At 45.2% G+C, this 12,491-nt stretch overlaps 1 protein-coding gene across 2 annotated transcripts in view; it reads right to left on the bottom strand.

Annotated features, from left to right (window-relative positions):
• Positions 1-8,960: 8,960 nt before the first annotated feature.
• The window catches only part of amdhd1 (amidohydrolase domain containing 1), a 39,867-nt gene continuing 36,336 nt past the window's right edge, over positions 8,961-12,491 (bottom strand). For both annotated transcript variants that reach the window (XM_063072242.1, XM_063072241.1), the window contains exon 9: positions 8,961-9,724. In XM_063072242.1, the coding sequence (XP_062928312.1) occupies positions 9,637-9,724 (88 nt within the window). In that variant the 3' untranslated portion in view covers positions 8,961-9,636. The remainder of the gene's footprint in view (positions 9,725-12,491) is intronic.

Genomic DNA, 12,491 nt, shown 5'->3' with positions numbered 1-12,491 from the left:
TTTAATCCAGCAGCATTCTGGTAAATCACCTCTGCACCCTCTCTAATCCTTCTACATCCTTCTTATAATGAGGCAGCTGAACACAATATCTGAATTCACCTGGCTGATGGATTAAAGAGGCTATGTAGAGAGAGAGAAAACACAAAGAAACTCAGAATCTTCCCCCTTATTCAATGGGGAATGTTGAAGGAAGGGGAGAATTACCAGGAATCTGAGAAATTGATATTCATGCCATTAGGTTGGCTACCCAAATGGAATATAAGGTGTTGCTCCTCCAACCTAACTGTGGCCTCATCATGACAGTGGAGGAGGCCATGGATGGACATGCTGGAATGAGAAGTAGAATTGAAATGGGTGGCCACTGGGAGATCCTGCTTTTTCTGGCAAACAGAGCAAAGGTGCTCGGCGAAGCGGTCTCCCAATCTACGTTGGGTCTTGCCGATATACAGGAGGCCACACCAGGAGCACCCAATACAGTACATGACCACAACAGACTCACAGGTGAAGTGTTGCCTCACCCAGAAGGACTGTTTGGGGCCCTGATTGGTAGTGAGGGAGAAGGTGTAGGGGCAGGTGTAGCACTTGTTCCGCTTGTAAGGGTAAGTGTCAGGAGGAAGATCAGTGGGGAGGGACGAATAGACAAAAGAATCCCTGTGGAAAGTTGGCGGGTGGGGGGGAATAGATGGGGGTGGGATCTTGTTGGAGATGGTGGAAGTTATGGAGAATTATGTGCAGGAGGTGGAGGCTAGTGGGGTGAAAGGTGAGGACAAGGGGAGTCTTATCCCTGGTGTGGCAGTTGGAAGATGGGGTGAGGGCAGACACGCATGAAATGGAAGAGATGCGGTTGAGGCCAACATTAATAGTGGTGGAAGGAAAAGCCCCTTTCTTTGAAGGAGGATGACACCTCATTAGTTTTGGAATGAAAAGCCTCATCCTGAGAGCATATGAGGCATAGGCAGAGGAACTGAGGAATGGGGGTGGCATTTTTACAAGTGACAGGGTGGGAACAGGTATAGCCCAGGTAGAGTTCCAGTCCCGCCGAAGGGTTTGGGCCTGAAATGTCGACTGTACTCTTTTCTTCGATGCTACCTGGCCTGCTGAGTTCCTCCAACGTTTTGTGTGTGTAGCTGTGAGAATCAGTGGGCATATAAAATATATCATTAGATAAACTGTCTCCAGAGATGGAGACAGAGAGATCAAGAAAGGGGAGGGAGGTGTTGGAAATGGATCAAGTAAATTTGAGGGCAGGTTGGAAGTTGGAGGCAAAGTTGATGAAATCAATGAGTTCAGCATGGGCAAGAGAAAATCTGCAGATGCTGGAAATCTGAGTAACACGCACAAAATGCTGGAGGAGCTCAGCAGGCCAGGCGGCGTCTATGGAAAAGAGTACAGCTGACGTGTCGGGCCAAAATCCTGCGGCAGGACTGGAGAGGAAAAGCTGAGGTGTAGATTTAAAAGGTGGGAGGAAGGGAAGAGCGAAACACAAGATGATAGGTGAAACCTGGAGGGGGAGGGATGAAGAAAAGAGTTGGGAAGTTAGTGAAAGAGACAGAAAGCCATGGAAAAAAGAAAAGGGGGGAGGAGCACCGGAGGGAGGCGATGGGTGGGCAAGGAGATAAGATGAGAGAGGGAGAAGGGGGAGTGGGGAGTGGGGACATTACCGGAAGTTTGAGAAATCAATGTTCATACCGTAAGGTTGGAGGCTACCTAGATGGAATATAAGGTGGTGTTCCCCCGACCTGAGTGTGGCTTCATCTTGACAGTAGAGAAGGCCATGGATTGACATATCAGAATGGGAATGGGAAGTGGTATTAAAACGGGTGACCACTGGGACATTCTGCTTTTTCTGACGGTCGGAGCTTAGGTGCTTGGTGAGGTGGTCTCCCAATCTACGTCGGGTCTCACTGATTTACAGGAGGTCACACCGAGAGCACCGGACACAGTAGATGATACCAACAGTGTCGCCTCACCTGGAAGGACTTTGAGGTCTCTGAATGGTAGGGAGGGAGAAGGTGTAGGGGCAGGTGTAGCACTTGCTCTGCTTGCAAGGAAAGATGTGCTTGGTGGTGGGATTCCGTTGGAGGTGGAGGAAGTTACGGAGAATTATGTGCTGGACGCAGAGTCTGGTGGGGTGGTAGGTGAGGACAAGAGGAACTCTATCCCTGGTGGGATAGCAGGAGGATGGGGTGAGAGCAGACGTGCGTGAGACGGAAGAGGTGTGGTTGAGTGCAGCGATGATGGTGGAGACGGAAGAATTGAGAGAACAGGATGGTGAGTAACAGGGTGGGAAGGGGTATAATCCAGGTAGCTGTGAGAGTCTGTGGGTGTACGATAGACTGTCTCTGGAGATTGAGACAAGGAGATTGAGAAAAGGGAGGAGGTGTTGGAAATGGACCAGGTAAATTTGAGGGCAGGGTGGAAGTTGGAGGCAAAGTGGATGAAGTTGACGAGTTCAGCGTGGATGCAGGAAGCAGCACCAATGCAGTCATCGATGTAGCATAGGAAAAGTTGGGGAGTGATACCAGTGTAGGCTTGGAACATAGACTGTTCCACAGAGCCGTCAAAATGACAGGTATAGGTGGGAATCTTGTGAGTACCCATGGTTACACCTTCGGTTTGAAGGAAGTGGGAGGAGCTGAAGGAGAAATTATTGAGAGTAAGGACAAGTTCTGTCAGATGGATGAGAGTAGTGGTGCAGGGAAACAAGTTGGGTCTGTTGTCCAGAAAGATGCGGAGAGATTTAAGGCCGTCCTGCTGGAAGATGGAGGTGTATAGGGACTGGACATGAGAAGACTGGGGCCAGGGAACTTGAAATGATATAGAGTGTTTGAAGTTTCACAGATGAATGTAGGAAGGGACTGAACCGGGGGGGGTGAGGGGAATAAAACTGAGTCGAGGTATGCAGATATGAGTTCAGTGGAGCAGGAACAAGCAGAAACAATGGGTCTACCTGGACAGGAGGTTTATGGATCTTGGGAAGGAGGTAGAAATGGGAGGTGTGGGGTGAGGGAACTATGAGTTTGGTAGGACATCCCCAAGAGCTGATAAGGTGAGTGCGGGAGACGATGGCCTGGTGCTCCTTAGTGGGGTCCTATTTGAGGGGGTTACTTAAAAGGAGGCATCTGACAGTTGTTGCCGGACCTCAGAAAGATAGTGGTCAGTTCACCAGACTACAGCACCTCCCTTATCTGTAGGTTTGATAGTGAGGGTAGATTAGTGCAGAGGGAGTGGAGAGCAGAGCGTTTGGAAGGAGTGAGGTTAGAATTGGAGAAAGAAGTGTTAAAGTCGAGACGGTTGGTGTCTCGTCAGCAGTTGGTAACAAAAAGATCCAGCGTAGGCAGAAGACCAGAGCAGGGTGTCCAGGAAGATAAGAAAAGGGGTGATCAGTGTGGGCTGGACAGTCCTTGCCAAAGAAGCAGGCACGGAGATGGGGTTGTCGGAAGAACCCACAGTATAATGGTGGACTCAGAACTCACTGAGATGTGGGTGCAGGGGGACAAAGTTGAGGACCTTACTGAGGACAGAATGTTCTGCCCCAGAGAGGAGAAGGTCAGAGGGAATTGTGAAGACCCGGCTTGTATCAGAAGGGAGAAGAGGATTGGTAGTGTCTGAGGAAAGGGGAGGGTTGGGGCATTCAGGAAGGTGGGGTGAGAGGAAGATGGACTGTCTGAGGATGCACATCTTGTCTACACTCCCCCATTTCTACTTTCTGTGGGGATCGCTCCCTACATGACTCCCTTAACCATTTGTCCCTCCACACTGATCTCCCTCCTGGCAGTTAGAAGAAAGAACAAGTGCTACACTTGCCCCTACACCTCCTCCCTCACCACCACATAGGGTCCCAAACAGTCTTTCCAGATGAGGTAACACTTCACCTGTGTGTCTGTTGGGGTCATATACTGTATTCGGTGCTCCTGGTCTGGCCTCCTGTATGTGGTGAGACATACAGGAGTTCCTCCAGCATTTTGTGTGTGTTGCTTGGTTTTCTAGCATCTGCAGATTTTCTCTTGTTTGAGGAGGAGACAACTTCAATGAGAAGCTTCGCTCCGTATGCCAGACAAAGCGGGATCTCCCTGTACCCACCCATTTTAATTCCACTTCCCATTCCCATTCTGACATGTCAGTCTACTGTCACGATGAGGCCACATGCAGGTTGGAGGAACAACACTTTACGGAATGTCTGGCTAGCCTCCAACCTGATGGCGTGAACATCTATTTCTTGAACTTCTGGTAATTGCCCCCTTCACCATTCCTCATTCCCGTTTCCCTCTCTTACCTTATCTCCTTACCTACCCATCATCTCCCTCTGGTGCTCCTCCCCCTTTTCTTTCTTCCATGGTCTTCTGTCCTCTCCTATCAGACTCCCCCTTCTCCAGCCCTGTATGTCTTTCACCAATCAACTTTCCAGCTCTTTACTTCATCTCCCCCACCCCCTCCCATGGGTTCATCTATCACCAGCCACCTTATACTTCTTCCTCCCCCCCACCCCCACCTTCTTAGTCTCTCTTTCTTTTCCAGTCCTGAAGAAGGGTCCTGAAGAAGGGTCTCGGCTTGAAATGTTGACTGTACTCTTTTCGACAGATGTTTCCTGTCCTGCTGGGTCCCTCCAGCGTTTTGTGTGTGTTGCTGTGAAATGTGTTGTTGTGTCAAATCAAATCAGCGAGGATTGTTCTGGGGGCAGCCCGCAAATGTCACACACTTCTGGCGGTAACATAGCATGTCCACAACTCATCCTAACTGAACGTCTTTGGAACATGAGAAGAAGGATGTACGGTTAAGGTGTATGCCTGAACCAATTTACTTTTAGACCTGGAACCATGCTGTCAAAATAGAAAGTAAACTGTGTGCTGGTGAATGGTGGTGTTCAACGGCTGTTGGCAATGTCTGCCATTATCTTGCCAATGATTGGAGGGACAGGTTGGAGCAGACACTCCTCAGGCTATTAGTTAGAAAATAGTCAAACCTGTAACTATTTTCAAATAGAAGAGACTGAGCTAATTTAAGTAATTATGAGACGGTCATAATATCTGTGACAGGGGATGTATAGCTATGGAAATCATTATCCTTATGGGTAAAAGTAGCATTGGTAGAAAGAGCCAACGCAGAACACAAGAGCAACAGTACTCAATCAGAGGCTGTAGATCTGGAATCTGCAGCATGGAAACAAACTGCTGGAGGAACTCAGAGGGTCAGGATGCAACTGTGAAGGCAATGGACATCTTGGGTCAAAACCCCTAATTTGGACTGAAAGATAGAGTAGCCAGTATAAAGGGGTTAAGGGGGGGATGTGGGGCAAGGGATGACAAGTGATAGATAAATCCAGGTGAGGAGGGGTGATAGCAACACACACAAAGTGCTGGAGGAACTTAGGAGGCCAGGCTGTCACAACCACGGATTTGACAGCGCAGTAGATACGGCAAATGCACGTGTCAGCTAATGATTATTTCATTGTGATAGTATTTAACTCCATTCATTCTGTCGTAGTATTTGTTGAGCTTGAACCCAGCACAGCAATGACTCCACTGCCTGTCTGCATTCGGCCTTGTCTGAGAAATTGGACTGTCCAGTCAACTGACTCTGAAGACTAGCGGTATTCGTTTTATATTCAGTTGTTCCTTTCAGCTGCCGTGTAGGCTTTGTTTTCCATTTGAGAGTTTTAGTTAACAGCCCTGTTTGGCCTAACGTTTATTGTTTTCTTTTCCCTTTAACACTGTTCGCATTGAAGTCTGTGAACTATCGATCCGCCTCAGTGTCTCTCACTCTGCACATGGGCCATGTCCGAACCCGGTGACACAGGCAGCATCTATGGAAAAGAGTACAGTCAACGTTTTGGGCCAAGCCTCTTTGACAGGACTCTCTGAAATGTTGACTGTACTCTTCTCCATTGATGCTGCCTGGCCTGCTGAGTTCCTCCAGCATTTTGTGTGTGTTGCTTGGTTTTCTAGCATCTGCAGATTTTCTCTTGTTTGAGGAGGATTGATAGGCAGATGGAGGAGGGGGAGGTGGGAATAGTGATAGAAGCTGGGAGGTGATAGATGGAGGCAACAAAGAGCTGAAGATGACAGAATCCGATAGACAACAAGGTGGGTTGTGGAATCAAGGGAGGTGTGGGTCATAAGGGTATGGAGTGGGTGGAAGAGGGGAAATAAAGTGTGTAATGGGGGCAGAGGTGGACGTAGAAGGAACTGGATAGATGGGGAAGAGAGAGGAAATGGATAAAGGGCAGCAGTTTACCTGAAAGTGGCGAGTTCAATCACAAAAGCGATTCAGTAGATGCTGAAAATCCAAAGTAATGTGCACAAAATGCTGAAGGAACTCAGCAGATCAGGTAGCATCTATGGAGAGGAATGAGGAGTTGACGTTTTGGGCAGAGACCCTTCATCATGACTGGAAAGGACCTGACAGGTGATAGGTAAAGTAGGTGTGTGGTGGAAGAGGGGTAATGAAGTGAGAAGCTGGGAGGTGATTGGTGGAAAAGGTAAAGGGCTGAAGAAGATGGAATCTGATAGGAGAGAAGAGTGGACCATGGGAGAAAGGGAAGGAGGAGTGGCACCAGAGGGAGGTGATGGGCAGGTGAGGGGAGCCAGAATTAAGGAATGGGAAAAAAGAGATGGAGTAGGGGAGAGAAATTGATGTTCATGCTGTCAGGTTGGAGTTTACCCAGACAGAATATGAGTTGTTTCTCCCTCTGTGTGATGTTGGCCAGAAAGAACTACAGTCTGCAAATCAGTGGAAGCAGACAGTCCAATCGCCTGTGTTCTAGCCACGAGGGAGGAGATGGAGGCTGCCATTTTATGAAGAAGACTGGGCTCTCTATTTTGTGAGTCGTTTGCTTGGCTTGATCAGTGTTTTAAAGTAGACACAATGATGCCTCAGGTAATCTGCTGAACTGAGGATCATTTCCAAATAAGAAGTTGGATATAACATGCAGGCTTGTGAATGCTGGTCTGTGTTATTCAAGTTGGCGGCTGATTGAGAACAAGGAGCCATACATTACCAATTGTCACTTGCTGGGAATGGGTGGAGCAGAGCCAATAAAAAGGTGTGAAAGGTCAGACACATGATCAGCAGCCAACGACACTGCAATGAAATATCTGAGTTGGTAAGAAATGAATATTAAACTAAACACTTCAAGTGTGCTGGCCAGCGGTAACTCTGTACGAGAACAATTATTGCGGATGTGAGGAGCCCCATGGACACGTGGAAATTCGAAATGGGACCACATGGAGCACGTAGCCAGCAGCAGAAACTCCTGTTTAACTGGTAATATCTTTTCTGTTCTTTGACGGTTCATGGAAGGCCAGGAAAACTTGGTTGGTGTGTACGCAGGAGTGGTTGTGTAAGTTCATGTGTTCTTCCATTGAGACAGGAAAGGTGCTTGTCGGTAAAAACACATCTCACTGTGTCATTCTGATCTTTATTACAGGGGTGGTCATTGTAACACCGTTACTCTGGAGAATTCAGTGTTGGGCTGTACACTACCCCGGTGGAATATGAGGTGCCGTTTCGCCAGCATCTGCATTCTCTCTTGTCTCTAATGGGCAAGATTGGACTGACCTTACTTGGGTTGAATGGACATGCCTAGATGGTAGTGATGTAACTGCACCGGTCTAGGGCACAAGTATCCTCTATCAGGACCTATAACCCTCGATGAACCCAGTCTACCGAGCCATGGCTGATATGTAGGAAATGGGAATTGATGAAAACTGGTACCTCAGATGGTGGGGACCTCAGGAGGAAGAGAAACGGCTCAACTACTTAGTGCTTTTAGCTGAAATTAACTATTCAGCGTTGTCTGTTTACCGGTGCACTTTGCTTGTTTATCGTTGAGGACAGAGTGGAATGTGGAGCTTTGTTCTCCTGATTCCATGACTCCAACTGGATGTGGCAGGAGTGCAGGGCTTTAACCTGATCCACTGGCTGTGGGATAAGTTTTGCCTTCTCAAGGCCAATGACATTCAAAACCAGATTCGGATTCAGAAGCAGATTCAGATTAATTATCACATGTATATCAAAACATAAAGAAATGCATCAATAGTATTAACAACCAACATTTCTAAGCATGTACTGGGGTGGCCACCAGTGTCTGCCACACACTTTGAGGCCAACATAGCATGCCCAGAACGTTCAGCATAACAACATGATACAGCAGAAGCAACAACAACAGCAAAATCAGATCAGAGAAAAGAAAGGCAAAACAAGACTCTTTCTTTCCCACCCTCCCATCTCTTCACACACACCCAGGCCTTCCATGCCAGGACAGGTCCTGAGCCTCCAGTCCTAGCCCTGGATGCTCAAACTTGCAGACATTGGATCTCCAACCTACAGCCTCTGGCATGGACTCTCACTCTATCTCCAGACTTTGCTCTTTGACCTTTCATTGAGACCCAGATTCCTTGAGCTCTGAACTTCAACCTTCAGCCTTGCCCTCTGGGCTTGACGTTTAACAAGCACTGAAGTTATTCTAAGTAACTACACAAGTTTAGAGCCTCATTTCACATCTGCTAGGTTCTGCTCCCAGCATTGAGTCAGGTTTGGTCTTAGTGAGTGAAGAACAGAGAATGTGAAAGAATACCACATTGTACTTGAGAGGATCAAAAGAACTGCCCAACCTTGAGCCATTAGCTTGGCTCTTAATCTGTTGTGCCTCATATTCTGTTGGTGCTAATATAATGGAATGTGTTTGCACTGTAAAATAGGGCCTGGCGTTCAGTGTTGACTCCCAAAGTCAAGACAGGCATATCTGTGATGGTTAGACAGTGGGGGCAATTTCTAGCAGGTTGTACTCATATGCTGGCTCATTTAGTAGACCCTCAAGCTCGGTTTAGCTCCATATTTTTGAGAATTCGATTAATTCAGGCAGTGATTGTCAGACTAAATGACTTGTTGTCGATGGACATCCCATATTCTTGCCACACACACCCTCAGTTGAACCTGATCTGTTGGGTAAAGGGAGGCATACACAAGCACAGCTGGTGGACATTCCTATTAATTGATTTACCTTAACCTCCCGAATGTAAATAGGAGGAGGGTGGGAGTTAGGATTTTAACATAAGCAGGCCTTACCAAATATATTTTCAGCAAATGTAGCTTGTACAAAAAGCAACATTTCAGATAATGGTGTAAACAATTCTGCTGGGCTTCCCGGCCGGTGAGGTTGGTCCCCTCTTTAGTGTCTGGATGAATGAGGAACACACACAAGCAAGGGCTTGATGAAACCAGCTGTGTACCAGAGCCATTCACACAGGCAGATAATCACAAAGACACAAACCGATGACAGTCAGAAAGAAACATTGGTGAGTTCTTCAGACAAATGTTACCTTCAAGTGAAATCAAAGAGCAGACATCCAAATAATTTATTTATAGACTCTTTATTTCTTGCATATATTGAAATAGTGACTACACTCAAAGGTACGGCAAAATGTGAATCAATAAGCAAACATTAAGACATTTCTCAAGATATTAACGGATGACCCTGGAAGACATCTTTAAGTCCTGACCTTCCGTTGGTGTCCAAGTTTGTACACAGACTTTTTAAACTTGAAGTATGATAATGTGGGTGTTCAAATTCATGATCAATATCCTTGTTCAATGACTTCAGGGAAGGAGCTTCCACACTTAATAACCAAAACGTCTTTAATTTTCATAGGCAATTTTTCCTTTCATAATTACATACTTGATTAGCTCCCGATGACCTCCAAACTGATAAATCAAATGCTCCCACCTTTAAAAAAAGAAAAGCATTTGTTATTGCAAGGTAATGTTGCAGCTCTATAAGATAGTTGTTAGACATACTTGGTATATTGTATTCACTTCTGGTCACCTCATTCTCAGAAGGATGTGGAAGTTTTAAAGTGGGTGCAGTAGAGATTCACTAGGATGCTGCCTGGATTAGAGAGCATATCTTATGAAGGTAGATTGAACCAGTGAGGGCTTTTTTCTTTGGAGCGAAGGAGGATGAGAGGTGTCATGATAGAGATGTACAATATGATAAGAAGCATAGATTGAGTGGAAAGCCAGTGACTTCTTCCCAGGGTGGAAATGGCCAATTCAAGATGACATAATTTTAAGGTGACTGGGGGAAAGTATAGGAGGGATGTCAGAGGTAACTTTTTTTCCCCCACAGAGAGCATTGTGTGTGTGGAACGCTGAGCCAGGGTTGGTGGTAGAGGCAAATATATTAGTGGCATTTAAAAAACCTTTAGATAGGCACATGGATTATAGAAAAGTTGAGGGCTTTATAGTGGGAGAGGGCTAAAAGTAAGTTAAAAGGTCAGCACAACATTGTGGGCTGAAGGGCCTGTATTATGCTGTATTTGTTCTGTAGCTACAATAAGCCACACTGCCCAGAAGCCCACCTATCTAACCCTAGCCTAATCATAGGACAATTTACCATGACCAATTAACCTACTTCTGTGGGAGGAAACCCACGTGGTTCACGTGGAGAAAGTGCAAACTCCTTACAGACAGTGCGGAATCGGACTCTGAACTCCGGAACGCCCTAGTGTTGTGCTAGCCTATGCTGCCCACTATGTTCCATGGTCTATTGCATTTGTATGAAGCACAATATGGCTTCATAAGGAAATCAGTTTCAGATGCTGTGTGATTTTTAAGATCTTATAACAAAGAGAAATTATTAAACTAAAACTTGATACAATAGTATATAAAATTGTACAGAATTAAAGGAGCTATCATTTAGACAAGAAAATATAATGTAAGTTCATTAATCTATTGTATCATTGGTAATGGTTAAAGAAGCTAATAAGGTTAAATCCTGGGGCAAGAACAATAATGTAAAGTATGAACCAGCTACAAGTGAGGTTTTGAAATGGCCACTTTTTCCAATATTTATCATGGTTTTTGAGATAAGTTTTAGAAATCAAAATCATTATCAGATTCGGGTTTGATATCTGGCATATGTCACGAACTTTTTGTTTTACGGCAGCAGTACATTGCAATACATAACTAAAAACTATAAAGTATAATAAGTATATATATATTTTACAAAATTAATTTGAAAAAGGAGGACACCTCCTTCATTCTAGAATGAAAAACCTCATCCTGAGAGCAGATGCAGTGGAGAATTGAGAGAAGGGGCATTTTTACAAGTACCAGAATCTCCGAGGACCCAATAGCTGGCTGTGGCAGCTACTTAGGAACCTGCTTTCCATCTATCTTTCTATTACTTGACACAAGTCCTTAATACAAATTATAAATGGTTGAGTCCCTTGACACTGCATAAAATATAGCTGAAGATGACCCACTTATCTAGGCTGTCTGATTTTGTTAGTTTGCCCATCTTCCATTTAGCCAAAACATTCTCAACCTACCAAACCATCAGACCTCACCACACCATGAGGTTTTACCTTTTATGCTAAATCTACATACACCACATCTTCTGGTCCTTCCTATCTACCCTACTCATTAACTTTCCATGCAAGTCTAACAGATTTGTCCAATGTAATTTCTCTTTCACAAAACCATTCTGACTTTGCTTGATAGTCTGGCCATTTTCCAGATGCTACCATCTTTATAATGTTTATCCAGCATTTTCCAGGAAGCAGATACTAGTCCACAGGTCTTCACTTCTTGCTTTCTGTCCTCAACTTCCTGGTCCAGGGACATTACATTTGTGATTTTCCAAAGCCATAGAATATTGGAAGATCATAACCAATATATCCCCTTCTTTGGCCACTTCTTTTAAAATCCAAAGCAAGAAACAGGCCCTTCAATCCAACTAGTTCATGCCAAACTACTGTTCTGCCCAGTCCCATCGACCTGCACTTGGACTATAACCTTCCCATCGATGTACTTATCCAAACATCTCTTAAATGTTGAAATTGAACCCATATCCACCACTTCCACTAGCAGCTCATTCCACACTCTCAGTGAAGTTCCTCCTCATGTTCTTCTTAAATATTTCACTTTTTACCCTTAACCCATGACCTCTAATTCTAGTCTCACCCAACCTCAGTGGAAAAGCCTGCTTGCATTTACCCTATTGATACCCATGATCAATTTGTACCCCTCTATCAACTCTCCCCTCATTATTCTATTCTCCTGGGAATAAAGAACCAACTCATTCAACCTCTGTGTAACTCAGATCCTGAAGTCTTGGTATTTTCCTTGTAAATTTTCTCCATACACTTTCAATCTTATCGATATCTTTCCTGTAGGTAGATGACCAAAGCTGGACACAATATTCCAAATTAGGTCTTACCCACTCATGGACCAAATTGGGACTATGGAACTTGTCTTTCCTTTTTTTTCCTTTCTGACATCATTGTTTAAATTCCTCCCTCTTTAATCCTCATAGTTTTTGCAGTTCTTGAGATGTTTTGTGCGTCCTCTACCATGAAGAGATATCAAATATTTTTAAGAACTTTGATATTCCACATTATTAATTCCCCAGCCAATCACCCTGCCTCACCTGGGTCCACCCATCGCTTGCCAATTCTTGCTCCACCCCTTCCCCTCAACTGTTTACAACA

This window comes from Mobula hypostoma, chromosome 20 (assembly GCF_963921235.1).
Source record: "Mobula hypostoma chromosome 20, sMobHyp1.1, whole genome shotgun sequence".
NCBI lineage: Eukaryota > Metazoa > Chordata > Chondrichthyes > Myliobatiformes > Myliobatidae > Mobula > Mobula hypostoma.
This window is presented reverse-complemented; position numbering and strand designations above follow the sequence as displayed.